The 22,605-nt window shown below is 40.7% G+C and overlaps 2 protein-coding genes across 2 annotated transcripts; one reads left to right on the plus strand and one right to left on the minus strand.

The window, feature by feature from the left end:
• Positions 1 to 3,636: 3,636 nt before the first annotated feature.
• LOC116718496 (zinc finger protein 710-like) lies at positions 3,637 to 14,407 on the plus strand. The gene is made up of 5 exons (XM_032560488.1): positions 3,637 to 3,765; positions 7,101 to 8,678; positions 11,282 to 11,473; positions 11,644 to 11,815; positions 13,344 to 14,407. The coding sequence occupies exons 1-5, from the start codon at positions 3,721 to 3,723 to the stop codon at positions 13,523 to 13,525; spliced, it is 2,169 nt and encodes a 722-aa protein (XP_032416379.1). The 5' UTR covers positions 3,637 to 3,720; the 3' UTR covers positions 13,526 to 14,407.
• Positions 14,408 to 16,552: 2,145 nt separating this feature from the next.
• LOC116718497 (isocitrate dehydrogenase [NADP], mitochondrial-like) lies at positions 16,553 to 22,513 on the minus strand. The gene is made up of 11 exons (XM_032560489.1): positions 22,131 to 22,513; positions 20,406 to 20,497; positions 20,118 to 20,283; positions 19,415 to 19,575; positions 19,183 to 19,326; positions 18,947 to 19,083; positions 18,662 to 18,813; positions 18,458 to 18,570; positions 17,236 to 17,333; positions 17,061 to 17,153; positions 16,553 to 16,968 (listed from the first exon to the last, which is right to left on the minus strand). The coding sequence occupies exons 1-11, from the start codon at positions 22,252 to 22,254 to the stop codon at positions 16,884 to 16,886; spliced, it is 1,365 nt and encodes a 454-aa protein (XP_032416380.1). The 5' UTR covers positions 22,255 to 22,513; the 3' UTR covers positions 16,553 to 16,883.
• Between the last annotated feature and the right edge of the window lie 92 nt (positions 22,514 to 22,605).

Genomic DNA, 22,605 nt, shown 5'->3' on the forward strand with positions numbered 1-22,605 from the left:
GTTCTTTTCCTCCTCTCGGTTTCCATCATATTTTACCCCTCCCTGTCCTCTCTTCCTCTCCTTCTCTTTCTTTCTCTCTCACGTTGCACGCTGCCCCTCCCTGCATCTGTCTCGCTCTCACGTCGCTCCCCGTCTCATCTCTCTCTCTTTTTTTTTTCTTTCTTTTTGCTGTCTCGCTCTCAGTCTCTCTTTGCTCTCACTCTGCATCCTCCCATCCCCCACTGCAGCCTCTCATTCCCTCTTTCTCTCTCACTCCCGCCTCCCCGTCCTGCTCCCTTTATCTCCTCCCCTCTCTCCCCCCCTTCAATCCCTCTTTCATTTCATGCAATCATCTGTTCTCTCCCTCTTTCTCTCTGCTTGCTCCATTACGCCCCCCATTTTGTCTTCTGCCAGTTCCCTTTCTTTTCCCCTTTCCTCCATGTTCTCTCCATCTGGTTGTTTAGCCATACTTCTTCCTGAGATTTTGGACACAAACTTTTATTAAAACGTTGTTTATATCATAAAAATCCAACCCGACCAGAACCAAGACATCCATACATCCAGATTCGAAGATGAAATTTGCATCAAAGCACATTTGCTTCTTTTTTTTAAATTTAACCCGTCCGTCCATGGTGCCGTTCAAATCACCCATCCTATTCACATTGTTCTAAATAAAATGTGCATCTCGACCAGTGTTGATGCCTGTAACCTGTGGTTTCTCATAATGTCGCAGCTGCTTTGTTTGGATATGTTCAACAAGAGGCCAACTTTCTAGCCTGCGACATAAAGTTTTGTTCAATGTGGTTTGAGAAAAAGGGAAAACACAAAGGATGTGTTATTAGAATGGCAAACTGGAATACTGCAGGCTAGGCCTTTTACAAATGCTTATTTTAGTAACTGAGTAATCTATTGATTATTCTGGCATGAATTGAACAATCACAGAAAAAAAATGTATTAGTCGTTCTGTAGTAGCTACTTAAGCTAGCAAAAGAAAGGTGTATAATGAAAGAGAAAATGCGAGTCAAAACAATTTGGTTCCTTTTTTTAAAAAAAAAAAAGAAAACATGAAAATGCAATTTGATCCAAATATCACTTTTAGTGTCATGTTTGAAGTAGGAAAAAAACTTTTTTTATAAATGAGATATTTCTAATAAATTTTTTCTTCTTCACACCATTACTCCTCTTAATCAGCAAGTTCGTGTAGCGTTAATTAGAATGACTCTCTGTCCACGTTGGGAGTTGGTGAACCTGAACTCTGCAGACCCTCCCCAACGTCTTCCCCCACGGTGGTGGCAGCATCTTGCTGTGGGGATTCTTACGAGCCCTCTTACTGTCATAGTAGTGTCCTGTGCCTGGCAGTCTGTGTTTCATTTACATTAATGTAATAGTGAAACATACCAGAAGACTACTGAGTCTTCTGTTGCCCACAGAGCAAAGGATGTACAGAGTCCAGGCCTAGCTGTGTCTTGCTGTTGGAAAAGGCGCAAAATAAATAATCAGTGATTAATAAATAGAGTTTTTAAAATAAATTATAAAATATGTATGCAATAATTAAGTCAATAAATGTTAATATTTTACATCGGACCTGTCACGATAGCAAATTTTGCCGAACGATACGTTGTCACACGAATTATTGCCATAAATGACGATAATGTTGTTTTGAGGCCATAATGCATCAAATACGGCACAAAAATGCAAGTTTGCCCTCTCAAAAACTAATAACCAAATAAAACACGACTAAAAACGATAAATAAAAGTTAAATAAAAACCGCACACAACTGAAATCATGAATAAAATGTGTTGAGGTTTCTAAACAAAATTGCGCTTAAAAAAATTGTAATCATTAGAATGGAAATATTCATCACGCGCTTAATTGCCTATTGCAACAGCCTTGTTTTAGATTAAATGTTATACTGAATATGATTATTTTTATTTAAATAATAGAGCTCAATAGGTAAAATTAGTATTGAACACACCACTACTTTCCTAAATAAATGCTTAAAGATGCAAATGACTACAACACAAAGAAATCAAACTACAACTTTACATAAATAGGTTTGCGTAATGAGAAGAAAAAAAAAAGTGTCCCATTAGGAAAGTGTCACAGAATATCTGATATGGTAGGGTTCACTCTTCAAAGTTGTGATATGGCTGTGAAATCATGGGAGAGCATAGTCTGCTCATGTTTGGAGGTCAAAGGTCTGAGCATGTCTGGTTAACAAAGTCACTCCACACTTTCCAACTTGTTGACTTTTCAGGCAAGAGAAAGTGATAGTAAGAGGTCATTTGTAAAGATCTCGATTGGCCAGAAATGACGTCCAGCCACATTGATGAAGTTTAAATGAAATGACAAGTTGATTAGGTCAATCCCAATCCGGATGAGCCCACAGCATTTGGCTTCAACCAGAGGAACTTGGATTAGATTCTAATATTTTTAATAGGACAATAAACTGGGCAATAAACCTGCCAGGAGCAGTGCATGAGAAGCCCTGGAAAGTTTTACTTCTTTAATGCTGACTCTATTTGATTTTTTCCCTATTAATTGAATTTTTGGTATTTGAAGATCAATTTTTTGGAAAATCAGGATTTTTTGTTTTTCTTACCAATGCACTGCTTGGGTCTCCATAATTCACAGCGGTGGCAGCCGCCATCTTGTCTGACAACCGTGTTTTACAACTTGGATTTTTTTTTTTAGTTTGAATTCAGGTCAACTCTACGGGGAAGTTCAATTAACACGTGAATAACGTCCTCATATTACCAGAATAAAGTCATTACATTAGGAGAATGAAGTAGTAAATTTTGTGAGGACAACCACACAAAAATAGCAGAAAATTGAAACGAGGAAATGTATTCAAAACAGCACGTTGAACGCTTGCGTTGTCTAGAAATGTGACTCGTTTGACGCTGGTCGGCCCTGGGGCTCGTTTTCTCACCTGCTCATGGGTTTCTGCTTCCTCCCTAATTCTGCTGGAGGAGTCGAGCTAAAAAGAGACGGAAAGTTCGTCACTGTAGAAATGAAGTTGACGTAGCATAAAGACAGAGAAGGAAAAAAACCATCTTTTGCTTTGTCATTTAACTCTGTTGTCCATGTTGCATTCTTCTCCCATCCCCCTCCGTCTCTTTCGCTCGTTCTGTCTGTTCCCTCCCCTCTTTTTTTCTTGAGTATCCTTTCCATCCACTCTCATCTCCCTTCTCTCTCTCTCTCTCTTTTCTTCCATTTGCTCATCCCCTTGTCAGTCACCTTCCATCTCTTTCATTCTCATCCTCTTTCCGTCGTCTTCGTCCTCTAACCCTGACAGACGCTTCCATGTGAGTCTGTCCTTGAAACAGTCTCGCAACTATTTGGTTTTATCTGGTAAAAATCACTTAATGATGGAGGGAAAAGATGGAGATGAAGAAAAAAAGAGAAACAGGAGTAGAAGGACTGAGATGGAGGAGTAGTTGGAGAGTATAATCTCAGACGTATATGATTTCATTGTTCTGTCGTGTGCATCTTGAGCTCGTACGTTGGGACTTTGAGGTGACTTAGCTCATTTATCCTCAGCCACATGCTCGCTCGGTGGAAGAACGTTAGTGTTTGTCGTTAGCACTGCTGCTGCGATCACTTTTAAAACTGTGCATGCGACGGGGGCGAGGAGGAGGAGGAAGAGGAGGATGGGTTAGCGCTCGTGCCCGCCTCCCCTCTGTCCCTCACGCTTAAAAAGAGAGGCAGACGGAGCCGAGTGTCACTCAGGCTGAAGAATGAGGTCCTTAAAGCACCTGAAACTTCACAGCAGGAGGAGCGCGGTGAGTTTGCTGGCTGCCGTGTTCAGCATGGTGGAAGGACGCGGTCGGTGGTTGTCTTCAGGGATCCAGTGATGCTGTTCTGTTTTTGTTCATTTGTTTGGAAAGTTGCTTCACATGATTGTCAGTCATGAAGGTTTCGTTCTGTTCGCTTGTTACCACCTTCCTTCATTAGAGCTCTTTCCTTTTTGCTCTCTTTCTCTGAATTGCTTTACCTGACATTTTTCTATTCAGTCTGGCTTTCATCTTGGATTCTTTTTTTTTCCCTTCCTCTGTCTCCAGGTTACTCATTGCCTCTCCCTCCCATCCTTTTCTCTGTCTGTACTTTCGTTCTCTCTCTTATTCTTTCTCTCTTTTAGCCACTTCTTCCTACTTTCTTCCTCCAGTACCTTCCTGCCTCTCAGTCCCTCGACCTTTCATTAATCTTTTTCTCTCTCCCGTCCTGCCCCTGCGTTAGACTCATGTATGCTCTAAGCTTCCCCTCCCTCTTTCCTTCTTCCTCTTCTTCTACTGTTTTTCCCCTCTCTCTTGCTGTTTTCCACTTTTTTTATTCCTTAATCTTGCTCAGGTCTTCCCTCCCCACCCCTACAGCCTCCTCTGCACTTCACTCTGTGTGTGGAGATCAGTAGGCCATCTAATCCTCCTCAACACTCACACCATGCATAGTTATCGTGGTGGATTGAGATGCTGTCTTTCATACTTCCTGTGGCTCATGCCCCCCATCTCAGGGTTTCCTTCATTCATGACAGAGAAAATCAAGATGCACATATCAGAGATTGTGTGGCTTATTGCCTATACCAATTTCTGCTGGCATTGATTTTAGCCCGTTTCTACCTTTAAGAAAGCCTACCTAAATAAATAACAAAACAGTATATGTCCCTGGCTCGTTCACCAGATTATAGCTTTCTGCATTCTGCCCCATATCAGAAGATCATGGCAAAATAAAAAGATTATACCAGTCTGTTTAGCTTGATACTTGAGTGGAAAAGCTCTGATTTTTAGGTTGTGTGTTGTTAATTTATTGTCACTACCATATACTGGTGATTAATAAAACATTTTTCCTTTCCTTCAAATAAAAAATATACTTTTTGTTGTGACTAATGGATAATTATTTAAATCAGGACCACACTAAACTCTGCAGGGGACCAAGATTTTATTTTATTTACAATCTAATATAAAGACAACATGAGAACACACGTGACATTTTAAAGTCTTATCGAGTCATAGCCAAGTTTATTTGTATCACACATTTCATCAACAAGGCAGTTCAAAGTGCTCTAAAAACATAATAAAGTAAACAGTTATGAAACAAGCAACAAACATTACATTTTTTACCATTGGTCAAATGCCATCAGCAAAATCATAAAGAATAATCATAATCCAGCTATCAATCAGAATCAACTCTACCCAAATGGGTTTTTAGCCTTGATTTAAAGGAGCTCAGTGTGTCTGCAGTTTTGTAGTTTTCTGGTAGTTTGTTCCACAGAGTGTTGACACTTGGCACTGACGTGCTTCCTGAGAGTTCAGTTTATAGCTGGGCATTTAAAAAAAAAAAATGTACAGGGTTCCTGGGGCGTGCTGTGGTGGCGCAGGGGGTTACACGCCCCGCGTTTGGAGGCCTTAGTCCTCGACGTGGACGTCGCGGGTTCGACTCCCGATCCCGGCGACCTTTGCCGCATGTCCTCCCCCCTCTCCTCGCCCTCTTTCCTGTCTGCCTACTGTCGCAAAAAATACGAGCCACTAGCGCCGCAAAATCTCTTTGGAGAAAAAATAAAAAATGTACAGGGTTCCTGGTACACACTCTTAGAAAGTCTGGATTAGTATAAAAAATGAAAATTGAGCTTAGAAAGAAATTAAAATGTCCAGAATTTATTTCATATCATTTAAAAGATAGAAATTGTTTTGAAATTGGTTTACATTTCAATTCCGACTTTCCCTGTTTATTTGCTACATTTAAGTCTTAGTCCAACTTATTTATCACTTTGGCTCTGGAGTTACTAGCAGTTCACTCATTCATTGATAAACGTAATAACAGGCTATTTGGCCTAGAGAGTATATTGTCTTTGTTGGCCCTTTTACTTCCAAGTTTTAAACAAATCACTGATGTTCCCATGTTTCAGGGATTTTGGGAACGGAAGTTATTACTGATCACTTGAACCTGCATACATTTAGCAATCTGAAAGTAGCACTTCCTGGGACTCCTTTGTTAAGATCTGACAGCTTATGGTACCCAAAAAAAAAGCAAATAAAAAAAAATACTGAGGACTGTATATTGAAAGTTTTACTTGATGGATTCTAGAGCTTGCAATATCACAATTTCCCAGGAGTGCTTGGATGTGATGTTTTTACAGAATATGATATTTCAAGTGTCATACATTCATGTTCTGCAGGCCAATAATATCGTTGGCTAGTTTCATGGTCTCCCAATTGCTCCTACATATATTTTTAGCATACTTAAAATATATTTTTAAGTATATTTTTAGCAGCTGAGATGCTGTAGCTCAAGGACAATGGTAGGGACATTGTGAGGATGGAAAAAATTAAGAAAATGTATGTAAATCTGAACTGATGTTACTGTCACAATGTTGAACACTAGTATTGTAATTATATTAAATTAGCGATTAGCACTACGAGTATCTGTGTGTACTCCTTGGGTGGCCAGTAGATTGTACCTTAACTGTGAGGGTTTCAAAACACTGCAAACCAAGTCCAGCAGAACCAAGTTATTTTTATTAGTTATTTGTGGGAAATCTAAAAACATTGGTGTAATACATTTAGCTACCTTTTAACCAACTTTAGTCTCCCATTCAGTTTCTAAGTGGCATTCCGAATGAAAGACTGACATGCGTCTATAGAAAATGGATTCAGTACCACTCTGATACTGAAACCAGCTCACTGAGTCTACTTCAGTCATCCAACCTAAAGATTGTTATGTTCAGTGCAACCTGTAAGTCTTTATGTGTGGTCCAATTGCTGATTTTTAAAAACACAATCTGGTCAAGCAAAACATCAACTGATACCAGTCAAAGGCTAATAGAAGTGTAGCTTTGGGGATTAGTTGATCTCGGTAGAAGGGGCGTGGCAGTGAATCTTGAGTTTTATGCTAACAACTCACTTGTAAATAAAGTTGCTTCTTATTGAATGGGATTTAGTAGTATGGTTTTCTTCCTTAATACGTCAGGGTACTTATGTCATTCCATTGTTTCTGCAACGTTTTTATTTATTGTCCAATATGGACTTGCGAATGTTGACCATAGAAATCCATAAGGAACTTTGCCTCCATGTGGTTAGACTTATGCAAACAATGTCTAAAGATGAACTGTCCCTTTCTGTTCCAGGAGGAGGCGAGCCGGCGCCTGGGTAGATGTGAGCCCAAGGTAATGGCCAGGCTGGTGGACATAAGCACACAGACAGATCCCGTAGTTGTGCTGTCCTTGGCCCAGGCCGCCGTGCTAGGTCTCATCTCCCAGAATGAAGTGTTTGGAGCTACCATCGCACCCAATGGCTTCTACACCGGCGAACCCAAAGAGTCCCCTGCACCGCCAGTAGACGGAGTCGACTACGAGTACGCAGACCAGCTTATCGGTGCCAACGGAGATTACCTCGGAGACAACTTAGGAGAAGACGGCCAGATGCAGCCCAGCTGCAGCCAGAGGCGGTGGCAACAGGCGGCACCGCCACCGCAACACGTGGACACCAAAATGATCCTCCCTGACCGTCACGCCCTCCAAGGCAGTGACGTGACCTCCTCCCACGTGAAAGGGGAAGAGGTAACCTCTGCTATGCCCTCTTGCGTCCACATGCTGAACAATATGGCTCCCAGAGGGGGATTAATTCAGGTAGATCCAGCCACTCTCAGAGGCCCCAACAAGAACTGTGCAGAGTGCGAGCGCGAAGTCACCAACCAGCAGCAAGCAAACACTCACGTCCATCCTCCACCTGCCCAAGTGGTACATAGAGGGGCAGAGCAGGGTCACAGGGGACTCCAGCCCCAGCGCCCCATGGGGGGCCACTGTCGAGGAGCTAGAGGGGACGAAGAGGAGGTAGAACACCCGGGCAACACTATGATGAAGCCCAATCAGCAGGAGGAAGCTATCAGCAGCTACTTTCAGACCAGTGAGGTGGGCAGCTATGACTCTACAGAAATGGGTATGGGCGGCGAGTACGAAGATGGCGGCCAGAGCATGATGTGGACGGACGGGAGCGGCGGAGCGCAGCATCAGCAGCCCCCACATCCTCAGCCTCCCCGGCGACATGGCGGCCGCAGAGTGGACCGGCTGGACATAAACATCCAGATCGACGAGTCGTACTGCGTGGATGTTGGAGACGGCCTCAAGCGCTGGAAGTGTCGCATGTGCGACAAGTCCTACACGTCCAAGTACAACCTAGTCACGCACATCCTGGGCCACAACGGCATCAAACCACATGCCTGCCCTCACTGCGGGAAGCTCTTCAAGCAGCCCAGTCACCTTCAGACTCATCTGCTGACCCACCAAGGAACGCGGCCCCACAAGTGCACTGTCTGCAAGAAGGGCTTCACTCAGACCAGCCACCTGAAACGACACATGCTCCAGCACACCGACGTCAAGCCATACAGCTGCCGGTTCTGCCGCCGGGGCTTCGCCTACCCCAGTGAGCTGCGGGCGCACGAGGTGAAGCACGAGCGCGGCCGCTGCCACGTCTGCTCGCAGTGCGGCATGGAATTCCCCACCTACGCCCACCTCAAGCGACACCAGACCAGCCACCAGGGCCCACACACCTTCCAGTGCACAGAGTGCAACAAGTCTTTTGCATACCGGAGCCAGCTCCAGAACCATCTGCTGAAGCACCAGAGCCCGCGGCCTTACACCTGCTCCCAGTGTGGCCTGGAGTTTGTGCAGCTCCACCACTTGCGTCAGCACTCGCTAACTCATAAGGTACTCCTACCTTTTGTGACCTTTAGGTTTTCCTGCAAACAGTTATCCTGTGCAATATTCTATGGGATGAATGTGGTTTGAAAGGGCAGAATTAAATTTTTTCCATCCACATAGTTCCAATTTATAACACAATCAATTAATCAACACAATTTTTTGCTATGAAATGCTCTATATATGAAATATGACTTAAAAGAAATTTGACTTTGTAATTTCATTTCTTGAAATTGGGTCTCTTTAAAATGCTTTTAAAACTCTTTCTTTAACTCTGGTATAAGAAACTCTTAAAGGTTTCTTTGTTAAAACCTTCAGGAGTTGATAGAGACCTCCTCTATTAACTCTTTCAACAAAATTTTTACCAGCGTAACACTGAGAAGTAGCTGCTATGATGAGCTCCGGAGATCCGCAGTTCCACCAGGTGTTTGCTAATTGCTGCTGGCTAGTCTGAAGGAGCTGATTTGCAGTCGTGGGGGACGGCAGCTCTGTGAGGCAGAACCTCGGCAGCTTGGAAACTTCAGCTCCGAGGAGGCGGAGCTAGGTCCACCCAGACGTTTTGCTTAGCTGAATGGTTGCCATGGGAGATTAAAGGAATTCTCAAACATGCATGAAAGAATCAAAGCAACACTCCACGTGTGTTTTTGATGAGGGAATAACATTATAACATATACTACCCTTTTAAAGTTTCTTTATTGAGACAACAGAAACACTTCTGGGATAATTTAAATTTGATCTCCCTCTGAAGTATAATTGGCAATCTGTTGCAGTTGCTGATGGTCAGCTTGACGAGCATCTCCACGAACCTTTTGTCAAAGTCCTCATCTGATTGAAATTGAGAACTACTCAGTTTCCCTGCCTGCTCACACATTTGAAAGTCAGAGGACAGCATGAGACCGTCTTTCCCCTGGTCTCTCCAAAAACCAATCACCTGGTGAGTTCTACTCACGCAGATGATAAAAATATGCCATAGAGTGACAGATTAAAAAAATTATAAAAGGCTTTCTTGCAAACCCCACTCCTTATGATGTTGATGGGTAATAACCACACTGCAGTCCATATTCCCCCCACTGTGTGGTATGTTCCCTGTAGTGGTTTGGTTTGGTTTTGTACCTGCTGTCTGTTTGGAGCTCCCCCTTGTGGACAAACTGTTGGGTAGAGAGTGGGCAGATGGACAGTTTTCTCACACAAACACCGTCTCTCAATCCACAAGCACTGATTTGTTCTCATTCAGTCCCAACTTTTAATCTCTCCCCACACTGACAGTAAAGTAGAGTAAATGAAGCAGCGGCACATTTAGAAGAGCCTTGAGGCTGCTCCTGTTGTCTTATAAAAGATGTCTAGAAAATGGCTCGTTTCTCTTTTAGTTATCTCTTTTTGATGCACCTGCATGTTTGGGCAGCGATTTCATCCCCGGCAACATTTAATTTCCCTTTGGGATAGAAAAAAAAAAGGATCTTTTTCAACTAAAATGAATTAAAACCGGCATTATACCACAGGCTGCGTTTGATAACTTCTAGACATGCTCTTTAGTATTAGTGTGCTGCAGGACTTGAGACCTGGATACCAACAGTTAATTTGTTGGTATTAACTGTTGGTAATACAGTTACCAATGCAATTTTTTTTAAATTGCATTGTTTCCTGTAACCAAAAAATATATTGCTTTAGTTGTTAGCAATCTCATCTTCAGGGATGTACAGAAAACTTTTGCTGGAGTACTTTCTCAGTTGTAAGGATTTTATATGCCTATATTTTATGTACATTTTAACCACCATTCAGAGGAATGGTGTATGATCACTCATGGGCTGCATACAGTCTACCAGGGTGGGCAAAATTAGACACACTCTGGGTCAAAGTCATGGGCAAGTCTTGGAATTTATTGAGAAAATGTCTGCAAATCAGGAAGATTTAATGATATAATGAGAAATATTTTCATATGTAAACAAGCAAAGTTTCAGATATTAATTAAAAAAACAATGTTAGGCCTCTTCTCTCGTTGTAACCTTCAGAGTTTTCCTTAAGTGGGAACCTTCGTAGTAGCCTAACAACAACCACCACAGTGATGGTAATCGTAATAATTTCCTTCAGTAACATTTCAACCATTCAGGTCCATGTCTTTATCAAAGCTCAATGCTAAACTCATGAGGTCGCTAATGTATATCAGCAGAGAACCTTCTGGATCGCCACCAGAGCATTCTGGGAAATGTAGTATGCACGGTTTGCCAGCGGGGGATTTGGAACACATGTGGGCCAAATGTAATTACACTGTGAGTTCCACATGAGTTTGACACGTATGGTCTATATGTAGTGTCTTAAGCCACAAGCATACATTTGTTTTATTGGACTTTATTTGATAAATAAGGTTTTACACAGCTAGAATCTGGAGTAAAAGCCTATGTTGAAGGGTTTGCGTCAAAGCATATTCAAGAAAAATTGTAATTACCTGCAAGGTGGGTTTTTCTTGTTGTTTTTTTTATCCAAGACAAGCGTAATAATTAGCATTGTTGTGAATTCGAATAATCTGCAGATCACCGAAAACGAGTTCAAAACGGGTTTTTTTTTTACATTCCCTGCTGCCTTCGCCGCGCGCTGATGTCCCCTGTGTTCCACAGGGAATGAAGGGCCACAAGTGCGAGGTGTGTTCCCGGGAGTTCACCCTGTCCGCCAACCTCAAGAGGCACATGCTCATCCACAACAGCGTCCGGCCCTTCCAGTGTCACGTCTGCTTCAAGAGCTTCATCCAGAAGCAGACCCTGAAGACCCACATGATCGTCCATCTGCCCGTCAAGCCTTTCAAATGCAAGGTGAGCATTTGGACTCCCACGGTGGCGGCAGATCGACAAGATTCCGGTGACACAAATTTAATGCAAAAAGAATGAGACACCTAATCGTGTATTTTCATTTAGTGTATGTTTTATTAATGTCAACTTTTCTAAATTGCTATGTTGTATTTTTTTTTTTTTTTGTGGGCCAGGTCTGTGGGAAGTCCTTCAATAGAATGTACAACCTGCTGGGCCACATGCATCTCCATGCCGGCAATAAGCCCTTTAAGTGTCCTTACTGCACCAGTAAGTTCAACCTGAAGGGGAACCTCAGCAGGCACATGAAGGTCAAACATGGAATGGACGTCTCACCAGAAGGTCAAGGTCAGTGCTGCTTTTTCATTTCAATGTAGAGTAAAGCATCATGTCATCTTAGGTTAATAGATACTACTTACTGTTTGTTTAAATCCTTATCTTGGATTTCTGATTTTGCTAAGCTACAAAATGATACTTTCAGGGAGACTTTATTGATTTCACCAAAGGCAGCAATCGTAGCTGCAGTCGTGTTTTTGTTAAAGAAGACCATTCTGTCTCAATAATGAGTAATTACAGGAGTAGCAAACATAAGAATCTGGGCAGTGATCATTAAAAAGCCACAAATATCCACCTACGGTCGGGCTGTCAACCAGAACACAGTACTAAGACAAATGGGAACATGTTGTAAATTCTGTTCGTCAGGCGTTTGTTAAGAAGTAACAAAAGGTACAATAACTTTCGTTTTGACTCCAGAAACACATGATTGCTTGTTCTTCTGCAGAACATAACTTCAAAAATCAGCCAACAAATTTAGATTTAGCTGTCCGGTCTGGTCTAAGGAACATGAGGGTTGCATTTCATCGATGTGTCTAAACATTACACCAAATAGCAGTTTTACAATTGTTTCTTTAGCTTGAATAATGTTTAAAAATGAAAGTTTGAGTCAAAATGCTAACTTTGTCGTGATGATTATCCATACTTTTGTTAATGACATCTTTAACCTAACTAAGACTTAGACATCAACTCAGAACCTTTGTGGTTCCTTTAAAAGGCGGGTGAAGACTTCTTATCCAGACGAGCCTTTAGTGATACATTTTTATTTTATAAATCTTTTGGACATTTATTATTTTTAGGTTTATATTTGTAATTTTGCTTTTAGTTCTCTTATTGTATTGTTTATATTTTATTACAAAGCTCTGTGTAATTTGCATCTCTGGATTGAGCTACAACAATGTCAAGTTTGCTTACTTGTAGTTTTGTCTCAACAGTAATGTGTTAAGTCCTTCTCTCTTGGTGTTACTGTATCTCAGTTCTATGTTCGACACTGTTCATAACCTACTGACTGATGGCCTGGAAATGTGCGTGGCAGTGTCTGTTACTGTGCTCGGTTAGTTTAGGTAATACTTGTCAGATGGACTACTTATTTGTTATAAAGCTCAGTAAAAAAAAGATTACATTGGGGATTCCTCAAAGCTCTGTTCTCGGGCCACTTTCGTTCATCATCAAAAGCTGCAGGACACTGGTCCTCAAAACCTGGATTTGAGGACTTGTAGGCAAGGGTGAGACGTGACAATGGAGACAGAGCTGATGAGTTGCTGGGTCACAGTTGTCCCCAGGTTAATGCAGAGAAGAGCACCTTCTTTGTTTTTGGTCCCGAAGTTGGAAATCAGGCCTGAACCACAGAAACCTCTGTGTGGCTAAGTGATTGAAATTGATCTTAAACCTAAATATATTTTAGACTTGAAATTGTTCTAACCTTTTAACGCCTTTGTTTGTATTCCTTCAAATCATTTTGTGTTTTAATTGTGGCATATCAATAAGCTTGCCTTCCCTTTGCCATTAAACTCTCCTTTCCTTTCTACTTTTGAACGTGCAGAAACTCTCCCAGAAATGGAAAGCCAAGGCGAATATGAAGGCCAGAACTTTAACTTTACATCAACAGACAATATGGACAACAGCGGTTCCCAAAACCTCACAAAACTCACCACGGCGAACATAGAGGACATGGAGGAATATTACAATTTCGGGAAGGATACGAGCAGCTACACCACGCCATGAGTGTTAATGGACCAGAGAAGATGCTATTTCCCCTCCTCCCTTCTTCCTCTGAAAGCTGATGGGAATTACAGAGTTGTTTTCACAGACTCTGGGGGAAAATGTTTTTTTTTTCTTTCTTCTTCTTCTCCTCCTTCTTCTTCATCCCTTCCTAGCTCGGGCCTCCTTCCAGAATCTGACGGACGATGATGGGAGGCCTGGAAGGAGGCGCGCTTCAAAGGAGCCGTTTCAACCCCCGCCCGCCTGCAGCAGAGACTCTGAAGCTGCCGATTGTGGTTCTGGAAGCTCCTTTCACATAATAACCAGACTTACTGACTCACAAAACTGTCGCTGACGGACAGTCGAACCTCTATGTTGTGTGTATGTGTCAGTTACTTAAAAAAGAAGAAAACACTGCAGATGTGTTTAAAGAAAAAAGAAAGAGTCATCGTTCGCCATCTTCGTTCACACATCCAACACACGGCATCGTATTCTGGACTGGAAGTGCCAGCTAGAAACATTTTACGGCTCATCTTCCACCCTGTCCACCTGTTGCTCATTAAATGCTGAAGTTTTGATAAATAGTCACCACATATTTATAGATTTCAGGTCAAGAACTGCTGGCATGTAAAAGCCCTCTCACTGTACAGATGTTTTCTGCGACGTGCAGCGTGTTTACCCACCATTTCTATTCCACATGGTCTAGCTTTACATGAATAATCTATCCTGTGTAGTGAATATATCACTCTAGTTTTTGAATTACTGAGTAAATGATACGAAGCACTTTTTTTTTTTTCTTTTTGGGTTGAAACTTTTCTTTTTGTTTGTTTGTTGGGGAAATAAGATTGTAAAATCTTTCAACCCCAAATATGGCAATATTATTAAACTATATTATTAAACAACAGATTTGGCTTCACTGGCAGGGTTATTTTAACTCGGAGGTGTTTCATGGATGTCCTTTGAGACGCAAGAATTAGTTTCAGGACTAATTCTACGGCTGCGCTCATTTCAGATCCAGTTTATATAGAGCTATCAATGTAATATCTAACTAAAACAGCATGAAAACCTGGAAGAATATTTAAATTTAACCAACATTATGCATAGTAACATCGCTCTTATACACACACAAGTGAGAATAGTGTTCAATCTTGTGACATTTCTGACTTAAGTACGTTGTTCCAAAACATTTTTATGTCTAAATTCTTAAGTTTTTCATACTTTTTTAGAGTTTAGTATATTTCTAGAGTATTTATATAGAACTTCACATTGAATTTATTACATCTATTTCTAAAGAGGTTGGGTTTTAAACAAGAATTTTAAAAAAACAAACTCAAAATGGAAATTTCCCTGGCCGATGCCAATTTTAAGTTTACTCCGATGTAAAGTATTGGTCCCAATTTTTCATTTGATTTTTTTAGTAACTCGCAGTTAAAGTACATGCGCTTATGGAGCAAAAATCATTCTTCATTTTGATTCATTTAGTACAGTGGTGTCCAAACTTTCTCCTACAAAAGACCAAAAATTGTCACATTTAAAATGATTTCTAGCCACAAAGACTAAAAAAATGTCCAGCTGAAAACACAAAAATAAGCTTAATGTGATTTTTATTTGTACGTCTTGTAATGACAATGAATATTATAGTAGAAAAGTGCTCTCTAAACTTTTGTAGAGCCGAAACGAAAGAAAGCCATATTTTCTGTTTTCTTGTTCTGGAAAAATCAGATATTCAAATGAGCAAGAATAGCATCAGTGAAAATGGATTGATCCAAGTTTAACAAATGGATAAACTCAGGTCTAAACGCTCCTTACTTTGAAAATTACAATGAAAGCCAAAAGCTTGATTCATAAAATATGAATACTTTGTGGTTCACTTCAAATTTTCTATTCAAGAAAAATAAATTGATGAAAATCTCAAGCAAAATAATAAGTTTGTATCTGCTTTAACTACCGTACTTGAGCCGTTCTTGACATGTAGTCAAGGGTAACGCAAAATCCTTCCGAGGACGAACACATTTGAGACACCTATGGCTTAGAGAACAAGGAAAAAACATATATATAATTTTGTGAACGTTAACAGAGCTAGTCAATAGAAAATTGGTTAATTCCAGACTATGGCTGATTGATTGGTGTTCTTTTATATATATAAAAAAATACTTTCAATGGATAAATACAACAGTCCAATAATGAACATGGAATAATGTGTAATAATAATATTTTTCATATTCTTCTAGTCCCTAAATAGAATTCCAAATTTTTCCAGACTACATGGAAACCCGGTAAGGTATTGAACTTCAGTACTCTGTTTTTATCCCCAATGTTTAGACAGGTTGGATGATGCACCTTCGCCTCGCTATCTCCGTAATTTACTGTTTATGTCCTCTTCCAGGTCGGTTTTGATCTTTTTAATGGAGGCTTTGCGTTCTCAGAGATTTGCTCTATCCTTCCTTAGAAAGTATTTTCCAAGAGACAATTGATCATTTATCTCACAATTGCCCTTAAAGGTTGTAAACAATAGGATGGAGTTCAGGATCCTCCAGGGGGGAACATTCTGGGAGGAGAAAATTAAACATTTGGAAATGAAGGTCGTCCAAATGCTCATTTCTATTCATTTTTGATAGAGGCGTTTCATTTTCTTTGACATCTAATTTCAAACAAGGAGACCGTCCTATCTCCCAGTCAGCAGTTGTTTTGAACTTTTAGAGACGCGTCGGCTCCAAATGACTAAAAGTGAACTGAAATGAAAAAAAACGTTGGTTTCATATCTGAGAAGTGCGCTGGCCTTACGTTTGGAAGTCTGTTGCGACGGCCTTGAAGGAACCTCATCTAATTCAAATTATATGAAGCTCAGGCAAGAGTCAGTGATTTAAGGTAACCATGTATTCTGCTTTACTAGCATTGGTATTAATCTGCTTCTGAAAGTTCACCAGCTTTGTAATGTCGACATCTGCTGGCGAAACACTGCATCTGCAATTTGTAACATTTTCTGTATGCATGTCTGTGATATTTTTGCCCCGATAATCTGGATAAGAGAAAAAGGGAGACGTAACACCATTTTGTTCTTGACGTTTTTTATATTAATGTTGATACTGCATACATAGTTCAGACTTGCACTCTGCTCTGACACAACCACTGGTTAAATAAGCCTGAAACTTTCCTGTCAAAGTCAGTATTAGTTAACATTAACCTTCATTTCTATTGTAGCCTTATCTGCTTTATACAGTATAAAAGCATTCAAAGCTGGAAGAGTGCAGGCACTGAGCAGGAAGTAAAATAAAAGGCACGATTGTTTATCAAAAATATACAATTCATTCATATACAAAGATTCATAAAGGCAAAAGGTAAAAATATGGAGAATTCTTCAAAATCTGATGACATCCTCTGTTTACTTTGCCAGAGCTTTGTCCAGGTTGTTTTTAATGGCGTCCAGGAAGTCAGTTGTGTTGACGTAGTGTTCGTTCAGCTTGACACTATATATATATTTTTTAAAATGTGATCAAAGAGACAATAAATAAAGCTTACCAACATGCACTCTTGAAAGAAAATGAAAATTCAAACTCACTTAGCCAAGCCGTGGATGCAGCCTGCAAGGTCTTTGGTCATCACTCCGCTCTCCACCGTTTCCACACACACCTTCTCTAACGTCTGACAGAACCTTCGGAGCAAAGATGTGGTTTGTAGAAAACTGTTGAGGTGCACAAATACATGAAAATGAACATGAAGGGAAAACGACATACATTATTAAATCTTTGTTTCCATCCAGTTTTCCTCTGTGCTCTAGTCCTCTAGTCCAGGCAAAGATGCTAGCGATGGGATTGGTGCTGGTCGGTTTGCCCTACAAAGAAAAACAATACGTTAAAAGATAGCATTAGCTTAAGAAACCATGTGTTTACATACTGTAGTAACACACGCTAAACGTTTTCTCCCACTCTTACTGTTGTGACATGGCAAAAATATCTTTGCAAAAGTTTCCTTCAAAGCCTATGACTTGGGTCAAAAATTCTGGGTTTCCTTCCACAAGCTTCTCCTAATATTTTGCTGGATTTTTGGCCCATTCCACCTGGTGGAACTGAACCAGGTTGGTAGGCCACCTTGTTCACATGTCTTCAATGAGATTGATATCTGGCCTTTGCGATGGCCACTCTTGTATCTGATTTCATTGTCCTTAAGCCACATTGTAACTAACCAATGACTAGTTACCCACTTAATCCCAAGTTTCCCACCGATCTGCATATCGGTGGATAAATGTGTGTGCGATTGGGTGAAAGTGACTCTAGTGTAAAGCGCTTTGAGTGGTTAAAATTATTGGAAAAACAATAGATAAGTTCAGTCCATTTACCCTTTATCTGTTGGTTACAAACACCAAGAGATGCTGCATTGAGAGATCCAGAAGAACACCCTAGGGGTTCTATGACTGAACTCTTGGGAAATGTCTTGGTGAGAAAAGAAATAAATCTTTGTTCTTGCAACTCAAGAGAACAAATTTCTCTTTCCTTGCCAAGTATGTATTGGTCTTCAATATTTCCACAGATTGCACTTTCCTCGTGACGTCATCCATCAGACCCTCAACACATGTTTTTGAGTTTCCCTGAATCCTCCAGATGTAGCAGTGTTCATCATGGGCAAACACTTAACAGCTGTTCGTTAAATATCTCTCATCATTCCAGCGTTTGGAAAAATTATTGGCACAATTTTGGCTAGCCCTAAAACAGGAAATGTTTCTTTTGACCACAGTAAAGAAAAAGGGTTATGCTTCTTTTTTATACTTTGTATGAAAGTCTCTGGTTTCCTCTTTTTCTAAGAAAATGCCATTTAATGTACTGTGTTTTTGTTTTTGTCCCATCTTTATCATAAACTTCTGATTGAATCTAAACAAGATCTGAATGGAAATAAAAAATATGACAATTTTCTTTCTCCCCACGGTAAAGCCCGTCCATCAGACTGATCCGGAAGCCTTACTATTTGGTGATCTCGGTAGTGCCTGGTGACGGTGCCATGAGCAGCTTCTGCCTCTATAGTCTTGCCATCAGGACACACCAGCACTGACGTCATCAGACCCAGAGAGCCAAAGCCTTTGTACGTCACACACAGAGAAATAGAAATCACTGTGAGGAATAAGAAACGGCGATGTATGATGTCATGTTCCTGTTGCAGCACACTGACCCTGAGCCAGAATGTCTGACTGCACATCTCCATCATAATTTTTGCAGGCCCAAACAAATCCTCCGCTGGACTTCAGAACCTGGGCCACCATGTCGTCAATGAGTCGGTGCTCGTACCAGATCTTCAGCTTGTCAAACTCAGGCTTGTACGACCTGAAGGAGGACACGGTAAAAAAAAATCAGGTAACGATCAGATGCAAAGTGGTTTGGAAAGAAATACAGGATTTGTACCGAGAGAATACTGTCTGTGTTAAATGCCCAAAGTCAGAGGAACTGCTTCTTTTACTTTTCATATATATCCTCGAAGATGTCTTTGAAACGGCCGTCGTAGGCCTTGAGGATGGTGTTCTTGGTGCTCAAGTACAGAGGCCACCTCTTCTGGATGGAGTACTGGAAGCAGCTGTGAGCAAAGCCACTGATAGACTGTGTGATGAAGATATCAAAATCGTCACAACTCGACAATCAAATACCACATATAGAGATGAGATTGGCCGCATTTCAGATCCTGTAATGTGCTCTCACCTCATCAGTGTTGTACATTCCCATTCCACAGCCTCCAGCCTGGAAGTCATAGACCTCCCACTCCCGGGGGTCACTTCCGTCCGCTGGAGTGAATACCATTTTGAACTTCCCAGGATTGTCCACAACAAAATCTGTTGCCCTGTACTGAGAGCATTTCCACATTTTAAGCATTTAGCTGTTATCCTCCTGAGAAGAAATAATACAAATATCTTTTTTTTTTTTTTCCAAACACCTGATCTCCAAAGGCGTGCCTGCCAATGGTTATGGGCTGTGTCCAGCCAGGAACGAGGCGGGGAATGTTTTTACACAGGATTGGCTCACGGAAAACCGTGCCACCCAGAATGTTCCTGATGGTGCCGTTTGGACTCTTCCACATCTTCTTAAGGTGAAACTCTAAAATAGGAAAATGCAGTATGTGTTTGAGGATTTCAAAAAAATTTAACTATATCAGAAGCTGCGTTTCCATTACAAATGTGCACAAAGCTTTGTCAATATTACGCTGTCGAAAATACACAATTTCACATTTGCAGCGTTTCCATTAAATACAAAACGCAGTTAAAAATCACACTTGAATACATTTGTTTATCAGATAAGTCATTAAAAAAATATCCTCCTCCTACCACTTTTTGCCGTCATCTTTTCCAGCAGTAGTAACATCCGGTTGTGGATTACAAACCTCGTGTAATGAGAAAAGTGCTTCCATGGCGGTTTTTGCAAAATACGCTAATTTCGATACAACCATAAAACCACCTCATCCTAGCGCAAAACCTTTTTATCAAAAAACAAGTTGTTTTGTTTTAAATCGCCATGTCTTCATTAAGCAAATTAATTTCGTAATTTCAGTTTGCGCGGTTATATATCGTCAGTGGAGATGCAGCTGCATGTATACCAAATCTGCCGTTGAGTCAAAACCTTAATGACGCGTTCAGATTCACCTTCAACTCTAGCCTCGTCAGGCGTGATCGTGGCACACTTGACGGCCACGCTGTATTTCTTCGTAGCCAGAGCCGAGTCGATGGTGACCTGGTCGTCCGTCTGGTCGCGGTAGGGCAGACCCAGGTCAAAATATTTCAGCTCTACCTCCACATTTGGTAGGATGAGCTAAACAAGGTGTTGGTTTCCCCACATTGGAGTCAAAGGCAACAGAGAAAACTCAAAATCACACAGCTTTTAAACAGATTTAATCGAAAGGGTTTGACATCAGCCACTAAAGCAGGCTCTACCTTCTCTTTTATGAACTCCCATATGATGCGGGTCATCTCATCTCCGTCCATCTCCACCACCGGCTGGTCCACTTTGATGCGCTTCGTTGAATCTGAAAAATAGAAATTTAGAAATTGAGTTAACGAGGTCTCTCTAAAGGTTCAGTAGGTAAAATTTGAGCCTTTTAGGGTTGAAACTTCTATTTAAGACCAATAAGAGTTGGGTTTAAGACCAACGGATCAGAATGGGACTATTTTATCTTGATATGAATTATCTTGATCTTTTATGAATTACGGACATAAAGAGTCAAAAGAAAGTCTGAAACCTCATCAAGTAATTTAATTCGATTGCATATTATTATTTTCTTTAAATTTTGTTATACTACATTGAAATTAATATACATTGCAACTCCGTAGTCTTTGGAGTTGATTATTTTAAAATAAATAATTACAACTCTACTTTAATTTTCACCTAAATGTATTTATTTATTTTCAATTTGATTTCCTCATTTACACACTTATTTACAGTTTCATTTGCTCATTTATTTACTTACTTATTGTCCATTTTGGCAGGATCAGTCCTCCATAACAGTGTCTTCCCACTGACCATTTTCACTCCATAAATGTATCAACTCTGTGACTTTAATAAGCTCAGATAAAGGTTTGGGACATTTGCTTTCATTAATAAATATGGATAATCTTCACCTGCAGTCCAATTTTTAATGTCACTAGGGAAAGGAAAAATCGGTTGAAACTGGAGAAAATTGGAGAAGAAGTGTGATCGGTGCACTCCTAATCAGGAGCCTTTTATTTTGTCACGTTGTAAAAACACTCAAATTTCTTAACCAAAACAATAATGCATGGAAACAATCATCACATTTGTGAAAAGTCAATTTAAGACTTTGATGCCTTAAATCAAACAATTGATCTGAGCCCCAGAAATCCAAGTAAAAGTTGTCTAAAGCTACACAAGGACGTAGGAAGGGGAAATGGTAGCAAGGGTCAAAGTTTGCACACAGTCAATGCTGCCACTCATTAGGTTGGCAGTGAAGATTTATTATCAAGAGGGAAACTCTGAGGATCATAAATACTCCCTGCCTTTGGGGAGTCCAAAGGTTCCAACAGGTGTCACAGGATGTGACACCTGTTGGAAATGCTGAACAAAAGATGATGACTCACTTCATTTCTTTTTAAATAACTCAAACACAACTCTCAGGGTGTGTACGACAGGTTTTATATATGAAGCTATAAACGAGGTCAAGCTATCTCACCTTAAAGATATATGAGAGCTATGATAGCGTTTATTACACAAGTGGATGAAAAGACCAGGCAGGTTGCACTTAATTTAAGTATATCAAAAATTTTTCTTTTACAGTGATTAAAAATATTCCATAATTTGACTGTTTCTAAGCACCTGATAGGTTAGTTTTGTTCTTTTTCATTATTATTTTTTTTCTTTTTCTTAAACAAAGCGATGAATGGAGCCATTCAGTGTTAGTGAACTGTATGCTAGCAGTCTCTTCTATGTGATTCAGCAATGGCTGGTCGCCAAAAAGAAGAAACTTTCTTTTTTCTTTTTTTCAGAGTCACATTTGGGACCGTTTAAAAAAAAAAAAAAAAAAAAAAAATCACACAACTGGCACAAATATGTCCACGTGCACTGTAATGCTATGAACCTGAGCAACAAGAGCAAACAACAGCGGTGTGTTTTCGAAATATTGGAGTTTCAGTAGGAAGCTGACTTACAGTCCCTCTGCTGCTGCTGTCTCTTAATGCAGACGGCAGACGGTGAAAGCGCCGCGGGGCTCGGTGACAGCGGAGCGGCCGCGCTCCTCAACACGGTGCGCAGAGCTCTCAGGTAACCCGCCATGTTTGGAAGAGGACAGACGTGCGGCCACAGACGGCGCGGCTGGACCGAAGAGTACCTGCCCGCATTCACGAGAGCAGGTTCACGCGCACCTGCAAGGCGACGTCACCGGCGGAGCTCCAGTGGTGGCGGAAATAGCGTTGCGTCAAATAGGAAACGTGAAAGCTCTAACAGCAGACCTGACCCAAAATGAACTGCGAGGTATACCAAAAACAGTGTAAGCAGGAAATACTTTCTCAGTTTAAAAAAAATGAACACATAACCAAAAACTAAATTTAATTGTTTTATATAAACTCACAGAACATTGGATGACCTTACTGCCATACTGCTGATGCTTTTCTTTCTTCTTCTTCT

Source organism: Xiphophorus hellerii, chromosome 4 (genome assembly GCF_003331165.1).
Source record: "Xiphophorus hellerii strain 12219 chromosome 4, Xiphophorus_hellerii-4.1, whole genome shotgun sequence".
NCBI lineage: Eukaryota > Metazoa > Chordata > Actinopteri > Cyprinodontiformes > Poeciliidae > Xiphophorus > Xiphophorus hellerii.

Bases quoted from the DNA above. Each gene is read 5' to 3' on its own strand.
- LOC116718497 (XM_032560489.1), bottom strand. From the start codon at position 22,254: ATGGCGGGTTACCTGAGAGCTCTGCGCACCGTGTTGAGGAGCGCGGCC. The intron at 20,498-22,130 runs GTAAGTCAGCTT...TCTATTTTTCAG, and splicing joins ACAGCAGCAGCAGAGGGACT to ATTCAACGAAGCGCATCAAA. The intron at 18,814-18,946 runs GTAAAAGAAGCA...GTCCTCCTTCAG, and splicing joins TTCGAGGATATATATGAAAA to GTCGTACAAGCCTGAGTTTG.
- LOC116718496 (XM_032560488.1), top strand. From the start codon at position 3,721: ATGAGGTCCTTAAAGCACCTGAAACTTCACAGCAGGAGGAGCGCG. The intron at 3,766-7,100 runs GTGAGTTTGCTG...TTTCTGTTCCAG, and splicing joins TTCACAGCAGGAGGAGCGCG to GAGGAGGCGAGCCGGCGCCT. The intron at 8,679-11,281 runs GTACTCCTACCT...TGTGTTCCACAG, and splicing joins AGCACTCGCTAACTCATAAG to GGAATGAAGGGCCACAAGTG.